General features: G+C 43.3%; 2 protein-coding genes across 9 annotated transcripts in view; one reads left to right on the top strand and one right to left on the bottom strand.

Moving 5' to 3' along the window:
- The window catches only part of LOC121331203 (dedicator of cytokinesis protein 7), a 52,475-nt gene continuing 33,624 nt past the window's right edge, over window positions 1-18,851 (top strand). For 4 of the 8 annotated variants that reach the window (XM_041278428.1, XM_041278431.1, XM_041278430.1 and 1 more), the window contains exons 1-16: window positions 1-113; window positions 2,375-2,477; window positions 3,856-4,031; window positions 4,383-4,451; window positions 5,116-5,245; window positions 5,797-6,009; window positions 6,899-6,984; window positions 7,079-7,145; window positions 7,448-7,597; window positions 7,898-7,978; window positions 8,544-8,709; window positions 9,267-9,409; window positions 9,558-9,651; window positions 9,840-10,002; window positions 17,512-17,629; window positions 18,057-18,127. In XM_041278428.1, coding sequence (XP_041134362.1) covers window positions 76-113; window positions 2,375-2,477; window positions 3,856-4,031; window positions 4,383-4,451; window positions 5,116-5,245; window positions 5,797-6,009; window positions 6,899-6,984; window positions 7,079-7,145; window positions 7,448-7,597; window positions 7,898-7,978; window positions 8,544-8,709; window positions 9,267-9,409; window positions 9,558-9,651; window positions 9,840-10,002; window positions 17,512-17,629; window positions 18,057-18,127 — 1,868 coding nt within the window. In that variant the 5' untranslated portion in view covers window positions 1-75. The remainder of the gene's footprint in view (window positions 114-2,374; window positions 2,478-3,855; window positions 4,032-4,382; window positions 4,452-5,115; window positions 5,246-5,796; window positions 6,010-6,898; window positions 6,985-7,078; window positions 7,146-7,447; window positions 7,598-7,897; window positions 7,979-8,543; window positions 8,710-9,266; window positions 9,410-9,557; window positions 9,652-9,839; window positions 10,003-17,511; window positions 17,630-18,056; window positions 18,128-18,851) is intronic. The other 4 variants (XM_041278434.1, XM_041278433.1, XM_041278432.1 and 1 more) reach the window with 2 other exon arrangements.
- LOC121331206 (angiopoietin-related protein 3-like) lies at window positions 11,680-15,468 on the bottom strand. Its single transcript, XM_041278437.1, has 7 exons — window positions 14,889-15,468; window positions 14,399-14,509; window positions 14,085-14,205; window positions 13,852-13,965; window positions 13,534-13,629; window positions 12,601-12,873; window positions 11,680-12,298 (listed from the first exon to the last, which is right to left on the bottom strand). The coding sequence occupies exons 1-7, from the start codon at window positions 15,387-15,389 to the stop codon at window positions 12,117-12,119; spliced, it is 1,398 nt and encodes a 465-aa protein (XP_041134371.1). The 5' UTR covers window positions 15,390-15,468; the 3' UTR covers window positions 11,680-12,116.

Below are 18,851 nucleotides of genomic sequence, written 5' to 3'. Positions count from 1 at the left end.
TTTCACGCCACAGCAGCACAGAGACGGCGAGATAGCGAGGCGAGCCAGGGAGAGATCCACTCAGCGGCTATAGCCATGGCTGAACGGCGCGCCTTCGCTCAGAAAATTAGCAGGTAAGGGCGTTTCATTCACGCATTTACAACTTTCGGACGCGTTTACTGCGCCTGAGGGCTGTGGGGTTATTTGATGGCAAACCGCGCATTGCAGCGTTGCTTTGTCCCGGCGTTATTCCCAGCTAAGAAGGGCCTAGTTGTTGTATTCAAGATCCCCCGGTGACCCGCCCTGATATGCAGTGCCCAGCTGGCTTTTTCCATAGGTTTTTTTTTGTTTGTTTTTTGTTGCGCGCCGCGTCGTTAAATGAATGTTAGTCATTGTGTTGTCGCAAAGCACACATGCTTGAATTATTGAAACCGTAATTGACATACAAATAGCCTTCGTTTTTCAGTGTTTTGCAAATCCCGTTACAACGATACATGAAGACGGTATGTAGTTGTGTTACAGCTCCAGTGGTAGAGCAGTACAGATCATCCCAGCTGACACACACACACATATACACACACATATACATACACACACACACACACACACACACACACACACACACACACACACACACACACACACACACACACACACACACACACACACACACACACACACACACACACACACACACACACACACACACACACACACACACACACACACACACACACACACACACACACACACACACACACACACACACACACACACACACACACACACACACACACACACACACACACACACACACACACACACACACACACACACACACACACACACACACACACACACACACACACACACACACACACACACACACACACACACACACACACACACACACACACACACACACACACACACACACACACACACACACACGCGTATTCTTCACTACACTGTCGTGACTGTTCTAGCCACAGGAATGCAGAATCGGGCGTTTTAACAGAAGAATCAAATGCAGTTGTAGTAATAGGTTCTGGTACCGAAATCAATCAATCTTTATTTTATATAGCTCCTTTCATAGTGGACCACCATCACAAAGCGCTTTACAATATACAGTTAAAAAAAAAAAAAAGCATAATACATTAAGTACAGGCAAAATTATTATTATTGCGATGATTGTATAAATCCGCACAACAAACGCTCTTATATGTACAGCAATCGAGTCAAGGGCAAGTAGAAATAATTATTAAGGATACCACTGGGCTGTATACAGTGTGTGCGGTTAAGCTGATAAACACAGCACTGGACGGCGGTAGGTTGCTAGCGCCGCGTTATTATACCGCGGCTTTTCCTGACTGGTTTTGTTTAGTCCGAGCTTCCTTATTGCTGATGGTTTTACAGTGGAGTTTAATACGAGGACAGAGGCGAGCCTGTTAGTGTGCAGCGGAATGGGTGAAGCTGAAGTGCAATACGAGTCTTGTTCCCTCCCCTGTTACAGTAAATGAGAATGTATTCCTCAATAAACACAGTCATGAGACACTTCTTTTTTTTTAAGAACCAGTAACAGCTGAACTCAATATAATATGGTTCCAGTTCCATCCATATGTCTAAAATGTTGTTTTTTGAATAACGATGGTGTCGGTGACAGCGCTGCGGTGACGGTGGTGTCGGTGACAGCGCTGCGGTCACGGTGGTGTCGGTCACGGTGGTGTCGGTGACAGCGCTGCGGTGACGGTGGTGTCGGTGACAGCGCTGCGGTCACGGTGGTGTCGGTGACAGCGCTGCGGTCACGGTGGTGTCGGTGACAGCGCTGCGGTCACGGTGGTGTCGGTGACAGCGCTGCGGTGACGGTGGTGTCGGTGACAGCGCTGCGGTCACGGTGGTGTCGGTGACAGCGCTGCGGTCACGGTGGTGTCGGTGACAGCGCTGCGGTCACGGTGGTGTCGGTGACAGCGCTGCGGTCACGGTGGTGTCGGTGACAGCGCTGCGGCGGTCGGCGGTGGTGTCGGTGACAGCGCTGCGGTCACGGTGGTGTCGGTGACAGCGCTGCGGTCACGGTGGTGTCGGTGACAGCGCTGCGGTCACGGTGGTGTCGGTGACAGCGCTGCGGTCACGGTGGTGTCGGTGACAGCGCTGCGTGTCGGTGACACGGTGGTGTCGGTGACAGCGCTGCGGTCACGGTGGTGTCGGTGACAGCGCTGCGGTGACGGTGGTGTCGGTGACAGCGCTGCGGTGACGGTGGTGTCGGTGACAGCGCTGCGGTCACGGTGGTGTCGGTGACAGCGCTGCGGTGACGGTGGTGTCGGTCACGGTGGTGTCGGTGACAGCGCTGCGGTCACGGTGGTGTCGGTGACAGTGGTATCTTCTTGCTGTTTCTCAGGACTGTGGCAGCAGAAGTAAGGAAGCAGATCGCAGGCCAGTATGGAGGCTCCCCACAGCTGCTTAAAAACCTAAACGTCGCTGCCAGTGCATCCCATCACACAGTAAGTGCTGCTGCACAGACAAGGGGCTACATAAGCAGGGCACGTTTAATATATTTTAAGTAATTCCCAGTAAATGTTATAATACACTCAGCTGTTTTCTGAAATCCTACCCCAAAACCCAAAACATTCAAATGAAAAGCACTTCAACACAAATGAATAGCAGTTATGTGGTGTGTTATTAGTGTTTTTAATATATATTAATTATGCTGTGTAAAACAATAATTAAATAACAGATTTATTGTTATTGGAATCCAGGATTTGGAAAAAAAAAAACCTCTTTCAATGTCTAGACTTGCCCTTTTTCGAATGGCAGGACAGTATGGAGCACCATTTGTGCCAAAACTATCCAGCCATTCATTTCGCAATTTATTTGTCAATTCATGAATTTGTCAATTTGTCCAGCAATTTGTCCATAAATATGTTAGTTTATACAGTAATTCATACATGTATTTGTTAATTCATCTAATAATTCATTCATTAATTTGTCAATTCATTAAGATGAAAGGCTGTATGAACCTGCTAATTTCCAATCAACCAGACAGACTTCCCAACAAAAGACAAACGTCCAACTGTCAATCTCGCACTGTGCCGAAAACACTGCCACCTTTCTAGCCAGTGGGAGCACACACTAATATTTTAATCAATGAAAATCCAGCCTCACGCAAAACTGCTTCAGCCAATAATATTGCTTATAATATAATTATATGGAGAGTCAATGCAGGTGTACGAAATTTTGCTGGTTTTCACCATGTTCAAAAAATGCGTAAAACTTTTGAAGTAGAGTTCACATTTGCCCAAGACCGTTTGAAGAAAACGGCAACGTTACCAAATTATGACAATACATAGTTATTATGAAAAGTGCTATTTTCTGAGCATTGGTTTTCTTTGCATGATATTTGTGTCTTTTACAGTCTTTTATCAATTCTGTTATAAGAATGAATATGTGCATGGTCCTGTTTGCCTCTGAATATATTTCAGGGAGGGAAATAAGACTCCTGTTGCATAGCTGCTTCACCCATTCCAAGTTTTAATACAAGCTTGATTAGCCACAGTGTCTAGGTAACAAGCTGAGAGGTGTTTTATTATTAAACTCCCAGTAAAACCAGGAATAGCTCAAACTGCTATGCAGTAGGAGTCTTATTTCTATCCCAGTCACCATGGAGTTATTGTTTAGTGTGCTGTAAGAAAACGGATCGTGATTGTGGAGCAGTGAACCAGCAGCGCCCCATGCATGTTTAGCTCCACCCTGGGAGGAATTGAGCAAACTGCAATGCAGCGGTAGTGTCGTTCCCAGCCCTGCATTTCAGTCAGTGTTTGTGTAGAATACGTGCGCGTTGTTTGTCCCGGCACTAACTGGGCAGCGTTTTCAATGATTTAGGTTCCACTCACAGAAGCGGTGGAGCCGGTGGACTATGAAGACTATCACATGAGTCACCCACCCACGGTGGAGTCGGGTCCTCTCAGGGACCTCGTGGAGTTCCCCCCCGATGATATTGAAGTGCTCTACACGCCCCGGGAGTGTCGCACGCTGGTGCCAGCTGTAACAGAAGAAGGGTGAGCTCCTCACACAGCGCTTCCTTGTCTGTAGAGCTGCACAAGCCCGTTATTGCATTATTGGGATGGAGCTGTCCATGGAAGTAATCGCTTCATGCAGCACTAGTTGATTTGCAATAAAGATGTGAGGCTAGTAAAATGTGTTAACCGGCAGTCTGTCTTGTACCTGCTCCTGGTCTCTCTGAAAGCCACATCTTTCCCTTTCCTCCAGATTTTCTGTCCCCTATTTATGGCAGTGCTGCAAGGGAAGTGTCAGCTTGATCTGTGGTCCGGTCGTTGCAATAGTTACACGACACAATGTAACAACCGTTTGTGATTGTGTTTGTCTTTTATAATTGTTTTATTTTCCAGTGATAATGACCCACACATTAAGAACTGTGCAGGATCCTACACTGAAGACTGGGCAATTGTAAATAGAAAGTAAGTTGTTTTTGCGTTGCTTTTTCTGTTTTAGTTTTTTTTTATGACTGGAAGATATTTTCCAGTACAGTATTAAGACAGTTGTGTTTTATATATGTTTGTGTTGCGAGTTCTGAAGTTGTGTTTGTATGCACCCTGTGATGTGTGTATTGTGTTATTTAACAAGGGGATGTACCACGTGGTGCTGTTTTGTGTTTAATGATGTCTAATTCGATGGCTGTCTCTTTGTGTTTCTCTCCCTCATACATCTTGATTTGTCCCATTAGGGTGAGTGTTCTAATAGCTTTGTGTGTGCTAGGGGAGATTGCTAGCTGATTATCATGACATGCCACTCCCATGGAGGAATCAGCCCATTTCAAATAATACCTGCAGTCTGCAGCTGTAGGTGGAATCCATGTTCAATCTAAAGAGACTTTCCAAAGCTGAGGAAGGAGTGCCACCCTGTCCATGGGCACTGTTAGCGTGCACGCTGTCACAGCAGCTAACACCCTAACAGTAGTTTGCCCTGGGACTGTAGGACTTTTGTTACTGCTGTATAGTTTATAGATACCATAGATAGATAGATCTGTTTTTGGGAGCAAGTTTGTGGTGATTTAGGTTATCAGCCTTAGTTAAAATGGATATGATTATCTATTCATGCAAAGCCTTTCATGTTTTTAAATAGATACCATAAGCTTGGGACAGGGTTTAACCCAAATATGCTCGACAAACAGAAAGAGAGGCAGAAGGGCCTCCCAAAGCAAATCTTTGAATCTGACGAAATGCCAGCCAGCCACAGCTACCAGGATGAGCAGGTACAGTCACCGCTGTCTGCAGCGCCCTGTCCTTGTAGGGTGCAATCCACAGAGAAAGAATGGTTTAAATGTGTTTGCAACGTTAAGCATTTGTGATGCAATGCAACACTTTGGGGTGGTGGAATGGAACAAATATGTATGTATTTTTTAAATCTGATAATGATAGTTTTGTTCTAAATTAGCAGTTTTTAACCTATTTCTTTGTCAATTGTATGCATCAGTAATTAATCAGGAATCTTTAATTAATTTGCTCCTGAATTAATTTACTAAAAATGAAGCAGCATTCAAGCTCACAACAATGTGTTATCCAAATTATTGGTAATTATAGCCAGCTATAACAATTCACGTATGGAAATCAGACTCCTCATGCATTGCAGTTTGACACAGTCCAGGTTTTGCTACCAGATTGATTAGCCGCATTGTATCAGTAACAAGCTGAGGTGTGTCATTATTAAACTCCTCGTAACTCCAGGAATGGATGAAGCTGCTGTGCAATGGGAGTCTTTGTTGTATCCCTGCAGTAACTGTTTCCCACGTGTGCATGCTTTCAGGATGAGCTCAAAAGGAGGTCCATGTCTATAGATGACACCCCGCGGGGGAGCTGGGCCTGCAGTATCTTCGATCTCAAGAACTCGCTCCACGACCCGCTGCTTCCCAACCTGCTGGACCGGGTGCTGAACGAGGAGATCGATCGCCAGAACGAGGAGCAGAGAAAATCAAACCGGCACAGAGAACTGTTCGCTCTTCACCCGGCACTGGAGGAGGTACAGTCTGGAGAAGAGAAACCAACGCTAGCTTTTCCCTGACAGCCAAGCACCATGAGTTTTCTTCCCCTGTGCTTTTACGTGAACGAATGTTAAGAGATGTGAGGGGAGCGAAGATCCGCTCCGCTCCGCACCGAAGATTAAAGGCTATGAAACCCAAGCTGAAGCAGCAGTGAGGAGTGCCGTACAGGGGGGACTTCTGTCTCTGAAAAGTGATTGCATTCGCCATTCGATTTGCAGTCAAACGAGCACAGAATGGGCTTCACCCGGCTTTTGTTTTGTTTTTATAGGTTTTGATTGAAAAGATTTGCTTAATTGATGCCTTCAGTGGTATTGTTGAACTTCACTAAATTCTGTAATGTGCACATGTATTAGAACACCCCATTGCTTCTGTAGTTCAGCAGTGTGCTCATGTATTAGAGCACCCCATTGCTTCTGTAGTTCAGCAGTGTGCACATGTATTAGAACACCCCATTGCTTCTGTAGTTCAGCAGTGTGCACATGTATTAGAACACCCCATTGCTTCTGTAGTTCAGCAGTGTGCACATGTATTAGAACACCCCATTGCTTCTGTAGTTCAGCAGTGTGCACATGTATTAGAACACCCCATTGCTTCTGTAGTTCAGCAGTGTGCACGTGTATTAGAACACCCCACTGCTTCTGCAGTTTTGACTGGTTGTCCATATGAAATCGAATTGAAGCACAAAGTGGCCTGTTGTTTTCACACAAGTGCCTATTGTTTCTATATCGCTCATTACTGAGCAGAAATGTAAATTCTCACACCCTGAGGTTTTCATGCAGGTAGATATGTAAAGGATATAATCACGTGTGTGTGTGCGTGCATGCGTGCACGATGCATGTAATTCTAGCATTGGGTTTTCATTTAAAGGACGACCCTATTGAGCGACACAGCATTCCCGACGTCCCCAAAGAGCACTTTGGACAGAGGCTGCTGGTAAAATGTTTATCGTTAAAGTAAGTGCAAAGTATCTTTTAAAGTGTCTTGTTTGAAATGAATTAATATGAAGACATGAATAAATCCTGCTAATTGTTTACTTTTACCTTGAAGGTTTGAAATAGAAATTGAGCCGATTTTCGCAAGCTTGGCCTTGTATGACGTCAAAGAAAAGAAAAAGGTATGTTGATGTACCAAAAAACAAATGCAGTAGCATTTCCCAGCTCTTGTGTATTGGTTGAATTTGCTCTGTAATACATTGTGCACACCAGACGGAGGAGATGTCCCCCAGCCCCCCCCCCCCCCCCCCCCCCCCCCAATAGAGTCTCAGAACCCTGCATTGCCCACAACGCTACATAAGAGCCGGCATGTCCTCATTATTTTTTTTTAGTGTGTAAAAAATGATTGTCAGCACCTGCCAGTAGAGGGCAGTATCTTGTTTATAACTCTGTGTTGTATCCCACTAAATATTTTGTTTTTCAGATTTCGGAAAATTTCTTCTTTGACTTGAACTCTGAACAGATGAAGTCGATGCTGCGCCCGCATGTTCAGTCTGCTGCGATTTCTACCCTGGCCAGATCAGCCATCTTCTCCATTACTTACCCTTCCCAAGACGTCTTCCTGGTCATAAAGGTAAGATGGGCTGGAAATAAGACTCCAGTTGCATAGCAGATTCACCTAATCCAGGTTTTACTGCAAGCTTGATTAGCTACAGTATATTTTATTAAACTCATAGTGAAACCAGGAATGGGTCAAACTGCTATGCAGCAGGAGTCTGATGTCCAGCTCTGTACCTGCTTTGACAGCGTTTTACTGTTTTCTAGGAGTCCTGATGTTGTTTATTTTGAAGGCTGCTCTGAGTCTCATTTCTAACGTGCTTACCGCTGGGTGTTTGTCGTTGTGTAAGATAATCTGTATGAATTGTCCTCTCAGCTGGAGAAGGTGCTACAGCAAGGAGATATCGGAGAGTGTGCAGAGCCGTACATGGTCTTCAAGGAGTCGGACACTGCCAAGGTGAGAGGAAACCTGGGAAAGGGTTCTTTTCAGGGCTGGAAATAAGACTCCCATTGCAGAGCACACTGGAGCTTTTAACCTAAACACTGCTTTGTCTAATCAATATCAAAGTAAAATCTGGAACGGGTCACTCTGCTATGCAACAGGAATCTTGCTGTGACTCCCAGTTCATTGCTGTGTTTGTTTTTGTATGGTAGAGCTCTGTACTGTATTGCTGTGACTCCCAGTTCATTGCTGTGTTTGGTTTTGTATAGTCGAGAGCTCTGTACTGTATTGCTGTGACTCCCAGTTCATTGCTGTGTTTGGTTTTGTATGGTAGAGCTCTGTACTGTATTGCTGTGACTCCCAGTTCATTGCTGTGTTTGGTTTTGTATAGTCGAGAGCTCTGTACTGTATTGCTGTGACTCCCAGTTCATTGCTGTGTTTGGTTTTGTATGGTAGAGCTCTGTACTGTATTGCTGTGACTCCCAGTTCATTGCTGTGTTTGGTTTTGTATAGTCGAGAGCTCTGTACTGTATTGCTGTGACGCCCAGTTCATTGCTGTGTTTGGTTTTGTATTGTAAAGAACAAGGAGAAGCTGGAGAAGCTGAGGGCCCAGTCAGAGCAGTTTTGCCAGAGGCTGGGCCGGTATCGAATGCCCTTTGCCTGGACAGCGATCCATCTGATGAACATTGTGAACAGCGCTGGGAGCCTGGAGAGAGATACTAACGAACTAGAAATCGGGGTGCCAGGTAAGAAAGCTGCAAAATATAGTAACGCTTTAAAATAATGATGAATTCCGACTGAATAACACCTGAAAATCGTATTCACTTCCTCTGTGTTCTGAAGTAATGCATTTACAATTCAGCCCTGTAAATTCATGGGGATTTACTATTAGCCGTGCTCATGCCATGGTCTTTTGTAGCAAAGGATGTTGATCACATGTGTAAGGCATGCATTCATGCAAGAATTAACACTGCTCACAATCCCCTGGTGGAGGAGCCAGAGGGAATTAATTGGGAATGGATCAAACTGCTATGCAATGGGAGTCTTCTTGGAATACAGGGATGGAAATAAGAAATGTAACAGTCTATAAATTCAAAACAGTCAATCAAGGTAAAAATGATAAGAAGTGAAGTCCATACCTATCGTTGAAGTGCCCTCAAGGGATAGACAGTGGAGGCGTCCTGCTGTACATTGAAAGCCCTTTGCAGTGGTAATGAAGCTGTAGTTCTGGAGATTGGGATGCGCATGTTGACGGGCTATGTTTGCACCTATGATGTGTTGCAATGCTTGCTTCCTTGTGCAGAGCGTAAAGGGTCGTGGTCCGAGAGAAGGAATTCCAGTATCGTGGGCCGACGGTCTCTCGAGAGAACCACAAGCGGGGACGAGACTTGCAACCTCACCAACTTCAGACCGGCCACTCTGACTGTGACCAACTTCTTCAAGCAGGTGCGAGAGGCAGGACAAGAATACCAGGCACTCCTTTTTGTACAGAGAGAATACCAGGCACTCCTTTTTATACAGAGAGAATACCAGGCATTCCTTTTCATACAGAGAGGTGTTTTAGTGCTGCTTTCTGAGCTTTTCTTGTTTTCAGGAAGGAGATCGCCTGAGTGACGAGGATCTGTATAAATTTCTTGCTGACATGAGAAGGCCTTCTTCAGTTTTAAGGAGGCTTCGACCTATTACAGGTAAAAGACCATTCACTGGAGAAATCAGCAGCTACTGTCCCCGCAGCACGCTTTTAGGGGAAAGCTTTCTGTGTTTTTTTTTTTGTTTTGTTTTGTTTTTTAACTAACTTGCATTTTTATATTCTTGAATGAAATTTTTTTATGTTCACCACAATTAAATATGCACCATCTTTCTCTCTCTCTCTCAGCTCAGCTGAAGATCGATATCTCCCCAGCCCCAGAAAATCCACACTACTGCCTAACCCCTGAGCTGCTGCAGGTTAAACCCTACCCTGACAGCAGAGTCCGACCCACCAGAGAGATACTAGAATTTCCAGCGAAGGACGTGTATGTCCCAAACATAACCTACAGGTACCTTCCCCTTACTGCCCTTCAGTACAGCATTACCAGCACGTGACACACACAGCACCTCATATATAAAGCGTTGGAATCACACCACTTTTCATGCTGATCATGCAATCTGGACATGGCTTTGAAAGGGCAGAGCAGCGTCGCTTATCTCAAAGGTTTGTTGACATTGTTGGTTCGTGCAAGGCCATGTTGACATGGCGTGATGCTCGGGTGAGCTCGCCCCTTTCTCATATAGATGTGCTTTATTTCGGTCTCTCTCTAGATAAGCGTAGATAAGCTAGATAAGTTATTTATTTAAGCGGTTGGAGTTGTTTGAATGTTCCTGAGGGGTTTCCCCGGATATCCACGGCACAGTTAGCTCTGGCTGTACGGGACGTATATCGTTGCTGTTCAACAATGGCATTCCTCTGCAGTAGAGACTCGTGTTGCAATTATACACAAGGTGTAGTGTTTGTAAAATGAAATAGGTCAGCTTCAGAGGAGCTGTTTTTGTTTTTTTCGCTCCTTCATTCTTCAGTATAATAAGTTCCAGCACACAACACAGGTGTTTTTGATTCATAAATATGCTTTAAAATTGGCTGTCAAGTAGAAAAGCAAACTCTTGTAAACACGACAGTTACAGCATTTTATAACAAAACATAATACAGTGCTTTATTGTATGTGGAAAATACTAAAGTAAGTCAATGTGACTCAGTAATACAGTGTTAGTGGTTGTGAATATGAGTCAGTAATACAGTGTTAGTGGTTGTGAATATGAGTCAGTGATACAGTGTTAGTGGTTGTGAATATGAGTCAGTAATACAGTGTTAGTGGTTGTGAATATGAGTCAGTAATACAGTGTTAGTGGTTGTGAATATGAGTCAGTGATACAGTGTTAGTGGTTGTGAATATGAGTCAGTGATACAGTGTTAGTGGTTGTGAATATGAGTCAGTGATACAGTGTTAGTGGTTGTGAATATGAGTCAGTGATACAGTGTTAGTGGTTGTGAATATGAGTCAGTGATACAGTGTTAGTGGTTGTGAATATGAGTCAGTGATACAGTGTTAGTGGTTGTGAATATGAGTCAGTGATACAGTGTTAGTGGTTGTGAATATGAGTCAGTGATACAGTGTTAGTGGTTGTGAATATGAGTCAGTGATACAGTGTTAGTGGTTGTGAATATGAGTCAGTGATACAGTGTTAGTGGTTGTGAATATGAGTCAGTGATACAGTGTTAGTGGTTGTGAATATGAGTCAGTAATACAGTGTTAGTGGTTGTGAATATGAGTCAGTAATACAGTGTTAGTGGTTGTGAATATGAGTCAGTGATACAGTGTTAGTGGTTGTGAATATGAGTCAGTGATACAGCGTTAGTGGTTGTGAATATGAGTCAGTAATACAGCGTTAGTGGTTGTGAATATGAGTCAGTAATACAGTGTTAGTGGTTGTGTTCTACAGGTTAAGGCGGCATGCATTCTGATATGCTATATATATATATATATATATATATATATATATATATATATATATATATATATATATATATATATATATATATAATTATTTTTTTTTCATATTATTCTTTTTGCAAATTGTTGTATTTAAATAAATAAAATCAATCAAGTGTATTAATTATTCTAGTAGAACTTTTTACCTGTGAGGTTAAATATTTTATAAAGACTGCTGGAAACTGGTCGTTTGGTTGCATAGATACTGTTTGATAAATGAAATGTAGTTCAGGTTACATCAATGCTTTTTATATACTATGCCTATATCTGTTTCTAAAAATACCTAAAAAAGGAACAGTCAGTTCTCTTGTACAAAACACATTACTGTGAGTAATTGTACATGCATAGTGTGTGATATTCATTACAGTAAAATGTAAAACAAAATATTATTTCAAACATAAATTACAAAAGAAAAGATCTTCGATTTGCGCTTTCAGGCATCGTTGCTTTCATTTTGCAGAGGCCTGATGTTTAGGATGTTAAGGTTTGCAGTGTTAGGCAGAGCCTCTGCTATCCCAACACCCACAGTGTTCGTTAATGACGGATCTATTTAACTGCTTGCTCGTGCAAACTGGCAAACTCGGAAATCATTTTCAATGCAGCAAAGAAACACAGAGGCACAACTCCTAGTCAAAGCTTTCCAGCTGTTTGGGGCGTATTTTGATTTTAGTGGATACAAGAGGGTAGGAGCTTCCTTTGCCCGGCTTCCAATAGATCCCTCTCCTCCTGTCTAAGCGCCCCTTGGAGCGCATAGGGATGTACCTGCCGTTCAGGTTGGTGTCTCCGCACGCATTAAACCACCATCCACCTGGGAGGGGAGAGGGGAGAGGGGAGAGGCATGAGGGTTAACTGATATAGCATAGGCAAGGTGATTGGTTCTCATTCTTTTACAAAAGAAAAATGAGTAAAACTCACTGGAGAAGCAAGACAAAGTTGTTGTATTGCAAAACTAGCCGAAAAATAAATAAATCAAATAGCTATAAACTGGAAATAATAAGACAACGTTTCCCATGGGAAAAACATAGCCAAATGTAATAAAGCATTGGAAGGAATAGTGAGGCTTGGTTGAAAGTGCAGAGCTGCTGTGCTAGACTCTTGTAAGGGTGCTACCTGAGTAGTCCTCGGCGCAGTTGGAATCCTCCTTGTTGTCGTTGTCTCTGTCCCTGGTGGAGAACCTCATCCCGTTGTGGTTGCTCATTGAGTCGGGGAGCTCACCCTTGACCTGGCTCAGGTGGAGAGTGTAGTCCTGCTCCCTGCCTTCCAGAGTGAACGTGTACTCCATGAAGCGCTGCTCTTTCCTCCAGTCTGCCAGGTCAATGTGGAGAATGGAGGGCCCTCGCTGGGAGATTGAATAGATCTTCTCCAAGCCTAGCCAGAATTCTCCTGCCAAACACACACAACATTGTATCTGTTATTGTGAAGGTTTGTTTCAAACCTTCCCCATCCTTTTTGACACATTTTGTTTACCTAGAAGCGTTAAAGCAACAGTGATTTAGGCAGTTTCTCAATTGCAGCAGCAATCCTCATTTCTGGCAGCTTTTTAACTCCAGCTTGCAAAGGTCCTCTCAGCTGTTTCCCCTCAGCAGCTGTACAGTTCTGTAACTACTTCCAATGGGAAGTATTTGAAAGAGATCAGACAATAGCTCTACGGGGCTGCACTGTAATGAATACATGGAAGCAGCACTATAAATAAATGTAAATGGCAGCTTGTCATGCCAGGCATTGTTTAATAGAGGAAAGCTACTTTATTAATTTATGTAACTAGATTCTGTTTTCTTGTACAAAAAGCACAGAAAAAAAAAAGTCCTGCCCGGCAACACACAGTGTACTACATATGAAAGATGCTGGCTTGTGAGGATGGATTTAAAAAGCATTGGAGCACGTGTGATACATGAATGGGCATTACAGGGTTAATCTCAAGAGTCGGCACTGGGAGTCTGATATATTCTATATCTATATAATTTACTGTACACTTCAAATGCATTGCGCTGCATAGTGAATTTGTAGTGTTCGATGATCATGGGGTTATTAATTACAGCTTACTTTCAAGAGCTCCAAATCCATGTTCATATTTCTCCCAGGGCTGGTCGAAGTCCACCGATCCGTCTGTTCTGTGCTGGATAACTGTCCAGCCAGCCTCTGTGAAGACAGTTTATTTAGGACAGGAGTTGTGGTTGAAACATTTCTATTTCTTTTCTGACTGTTCCTCTAGAGTGTATCCTGCCCTACATTACTCCAGCCTCAATGCCATCGTCAGGACGATTTGGAATTAGATCACACTTATTTACTAGTAATTTTTAAGGCTTTTCTTTTTCTAGCTTTGCTGATAAATGTCCAGTGGACCGCAGATGCAGTGCTTACCTTCTGTCATTTCGCAGTACACGTTGAATGGCTCTGACTGATGCGGCTGGATTGGATAAATGCCACTGGTCTTTACTCCGCTGTTGTAAATGTCGCTGCAGTCTGCAGGGAGGCCTGTGGGAAAACAAAGCTCCTCAGTAACTACTGGAGAGTAACTTCATTCATAAAAAAAAGTGTCGTTTTCTAAGTGCACTTGTAAGTTTCAAACCGTCATGCAGTCCTGCTCCACTCACCAGTGTTTTCTGAGGTTCGATTTGTTGCGTTGTTTGGCAGGTATTGCATTGTTCTGGGCTCGTCCCCGTGCTTGGAGGAAAATGACTTTTCTGCATTCTCGTAGAAGACACCGTAGCTGAGCTGGAATTAGAAAGCGCATGCGGTGATGCACAGGACCAGTATTTAAACACTGCTTTCATTACAGTGCAGAAAATACCATTTCAGTGAGCACTCTGATCAAACTTACAATACTTGGTTACTTGATCAAACATACAACCTTTGGCTTGCTAGCGGTGGGTAGATTTTGAAATGGGGAAACAATAAAAATAAAAACCTTTTCTTCCAGGTCTTTGATTTGGTTCTTCTGATGGTTCAGCTGGTTGTGTTGTTCACCTACAACTTTGAGAAGGTCTTGGATATTTTTGTCTTGGCTATCAATGACATTCTAGAAAGAAAAGAAAGAAGTAATTCAGTTAAATTAGGTTTTAGCGATGCAGGTAGGAAAGCCCTTGATTTTAAGAAATAAACAAGATGGGCGTTGTTGGAGAACAGGCTCTTGCTGTATTGAAGCATGATTACAAACGTTCATGTTGCAGCCTCTAACTATTGAGCACCACGCATTTCTTATTCCTGTTCCTAGAACGTATACTGAAACATCACCACTTGGTTTTCAAATCCACAAACTACTATCTAAATAGCTTTTTTTAAGTCTATGAAATTGGTCTTGTTTGTGAATACGGAGATTGGTGTAAATCATCGTCATGTAGCCGGTGTGCTTGCTTCTGTGATAAGAACGGAAACGCGTGGCTTTATAATGCTCTTACCTTGAGAGACGACACCTCTTTCAGCTCGGATGCTTGAGGCAGGCTGTGGGTGAGCCCGTTCAGTCTTTCCTCCAGTCCTCCCAGCTTGGTTTCCAGATGGCTGCGGTCGTTCAGGATCTCGTTTATTTTGGAGTATATTTGCAGCGACATGTTTTTGATCTCTTGGTTGTTGGCCTGCAGGATCGTAGTGGTTCTCTTGAGCTGTTCTTCCTCCTCTTTGATTTCGTTGGTCTGGAGGGAGAGGTTGTTGAAGGACCTGTCGAAGATGTTGAGCTTGTTGAAGATCTCGTTGATCTGGCCCTTGGTCTTGTGAACAAAGTCTTTGAGGCCGTGCCCCAACTGCAGCAGGCCGTTGGCTAAGATTCTGACGTCGTCCAGCATGGCGAACCTGGATCTCATTTCAGTAGGTGTGTGGCTGAACGTGAAGGAGTCGTCCTTCTCCGCTTTGCTGGAAAACGTGCAGGAAAAGAATAAAAACAGCAGAAGATAATGAGACTTCATCTTTAGAACACCCCTACAGCGATGGCAATGACCTGCAGACTGCCTCCCTGGAACAAGGATGCCCTCCCTCCCAAAAGCTCTCCTATATATACTGCAGAGTAGCTAACTATTCCTAGTGCACAGAGGAGTTGATCATTAAACAAGTTTGACTTGAACTAACATGCCCCTGAAATCTCATAGGAGTAGCCAGTAGAGTAAACAAAGCATACTGGGCAAATACAATGGAGCTGCTTGGGGGCGAGCCAGCAGGGATCAAATGTTTCTTTCCTCTTTTAAATTAGTTGCCTGAGTTGAAAATGTAGTTCTCTTGTAGTACAAGGTAGCAGTTCATCAAGTAAATGACTAACTCATCGTTAATTTTCGTTATGCATACAGTCTTTTTGTAATACCATTTAAGTTAAAAGGAATGTAGGACACCTTTTTAAAGGGGTAATGTATAAAAAACATACTGTTTTTGGTGTTCTTACATCATGCAAAACTATATCATTTTATTGAAGACATGGAAAAAGACTTCTAGTCGAAACAGCTGCCGTTGAATTTGTGGTTTGTATTGTAATTGATGTAGTTGATCCCTGATCCCTGCATTGATGTAGTCGATCACTGATCCCTGCTCTGAGCCTGGGCTTTGTAGACTTAGAGTGTCTGGAAGCGACCAGCCAGCTGCATGTCTCCTAAACTTTCAGCAGTGACTGACAGACCCGCACCTTGACAGCAGTAAGGAGAGCTTCTTGTTCCTTGCCAGGCTTGGATTGGGAAACACACTCTAGAGCAAGAATCTCCAACCCTGGTCCTGGAGAGCTCTCTAATCCTGCAGGTTTTCCAGATGTCTTTACATCATCAGTGGCTAATGATTTGGAACGTATTAATCTGAACTAATTAAGACAATAATTGGTTCAATGAAGTAACTGAGAAGTCAGTTGAAATGAAAAGCAGAAGCCCCCTGCAGCTCCAGGCTAATTTGTATGCCGAGGTTGAATTCTGGTTGAAGTTTGAATCCCCTAATGTCAGGAGGCTTGTCCCTTTAGCACAGTAATCAGCTCAGCCAGTTTTCATGTTTTAACTTTATACCAGTTTCACATTTTTTACATGTATTTCATAATCTCATCAGTTGCCAATCTTTCTGATGCAATCTATACATTTTGAGTTCATGAGAAATTGATAATTAAGGGTTACTTTGTTTCAGAAACACAGTCTCAGTGACCACATCTTTCATCTGAATGCTTTCCTCCAGCTCTCCAGGTGAATTGTAGTAACCCCTTGTTCCTCCTTTGTAAACCCCACACAGTGCTAGGGTTGCAGTTTTTTTAAATATTTCAGAGTGTACAGTTTGCTGAAGGTTAAGGGTTGTTATGACTCCAGCGTTGCAGTTATCAGTGGGTTACAGTGCACTCAACTTTGGAAGCCCATTGCATTCCTTGTTGCTTTGACTATTGCTTGTGGGTTTTTTTGAGTAGCTGGTGAAATAAGTATGTTTAGAGAAATATGCATGATTTGATCTAAAGGGGTATATTGAATGAAAGGGTGCCAGACAAGCTTTTTAACTTTGCTTTTCTTAGTTCACTTCCCCAAGTTATTGATGCGGTGGGGTTCGTTCAGCTCAACACATGAATTAGCAGGTTTTTTGGGGGTTCCCTGGCGTGTGAATGTATCTCCAAACCTCTGCATTCTGCAGACTGTTACAGCATAGGTCAGTAGTCCTGTCTCTGTCCAGTAGGACAGTGATTTACACCTCCTTGCCAGAGCCCAGCTACACCCACCTGCTTGCACCTATCACAGCTCTCTTAGCTGGTTAGTGGGTCTCTTTGATCAACCTATTCCACACAGGGTAAACTACAGCTGGATGGAGCATTTTACAGCATAATCCTGAGATTGATGCAATCTACTGGAAGGTGGATTCCCCAGTACTGTAAAAGACTCAGATGGCGCTTCTATAAATATGTTGATCAGCTCAACCCTGAAGCAAAGTAATAACGACAAGCAATAATGTGAACATGGTCATCAGATTTTTGAGAAGAGGAATAATGCAAAGTAATGTCAGATTATTTAGAAGAGGTATAATGCAAAGTAATTAGATAAAGGGAAATATTTCAAATGTTTGTGCATTTTTTTTAATTTCTTTCAGGAACCTGCTGTTTGTGTATCCCCAAAGTCTTAATTTTGCAAATCGACAAGGTTCTGCAAGAAACATCACAGTCAAAGTGCAGTTTATGTGTGGTGAAGACCCTAGCAATGCCATGCCGGTAAGCATAATATATTTAAATATGCAGGGCAGTGATTAACAGACTAATTAGCTGGCAGTGACGATGTAGTTCTTAACCAGTGATTGTATTATAACTAGTGAGTACATGTCGTGTCACAAAAAGGCTGGTTGTCCTGAACTCTTGTGAAAATAATACGGGTCAACCTGCAAATTGAGACTTGACAAAGTGCAGTTTGTGGAAGCTGAAGCAACGTTCACCTAGACTTCTTGATATGAGACCAGTATGGAAGACAGCATGCATGCTGACAGCAAAGAAACTGAACAGACTGAAACTGGACCTGCCTGCATGCAGCATTGCTGATACTGTGAGCTCTTTGTCAAGGGTCTACAGGAAAGCATGCAAGCCGTGATCATACTGTAAAAGTGAGTCTGCCCTATATAAAATGTCTGGTTTACTTTTCTCCCAGGTAATCTTTGGCAAATCCAGCTGTTCCGAGTTTTGCAGAGAGGCCTATACTACAGTGGTGTATCACAGCAGGTAATGCTAATGTTTCTGCTCTAAAGCTCTTCCCATTTCGGGGCTCACATTTCGATTATTAACGAAGCACAGCAATTGAAGACGGCTTTGCCACTCTGCTTTGAATGTTTTAATTTAACGTTTACAAATATTTATTGCTCTTTAAGTAAGCAAAGTTTGCATTTACTGTACCTGGATCAAAATTGTAGTAACTGAAACTCCTGAACCGATTAGAACTGCAGCGGGACTTCATCGTCATGTGAGCCTGTCATTACCTGAGTGTATGTACAGCGTGGCTTCTCTGGATTTCCTCTGCCATGGGAGCTGCTTTAATTCAGTCTGCTGTCCTTGAAGCGTCTAGACGGCCAAATTAAACATCTGTTTTGTGCAAACTTGAAATTGAACAGGTGCCTGTCCGTTTGGTATTTGTAATATTGTCTGTGCTGGCAGGAGACCTAAAACACAGCCAAGTTTGTCTTGTTTAAAGTGACACACCCTGTAGTAGGACGTCTGTTGTTTAAACAGCGTTTGCAGAAGGTGCATTCAAGACAAGTTGCATGAAAGACATGCTGTACGCTGCAGGGTTTGAATAAACGCCTGCCATAGCCCTGTCAGTTGTGTGTAGGGCCATCAGCAATGACTGTACTGTATATTTGTCCTGAGTTTTTTGTGTCTACGTTCTCTGGGTGAATATCCAAGGTTTAAGATGGATGGGTGACTCCTTCATGCACTGCTGTGGGATATG

This window comes from Polyodon spathula, chromosome 18, assembly GCF_017654505.1.
Source record: "Polyodon spathula isolate WHYD16114869_AA chromosome 18, ASM1765450v1, whole genome shotgun sequence".
NCBI lineage: Eukaryota > Metazoa > Chordata > Actinopteri > Acipenseriformes > Polyodontidae > Polyodon > Polyodon spathula.
Note: the sequence above shows the minus strand (reverse complement) of the source record. Positions and strands in the feature narration are given on the sequence as shown.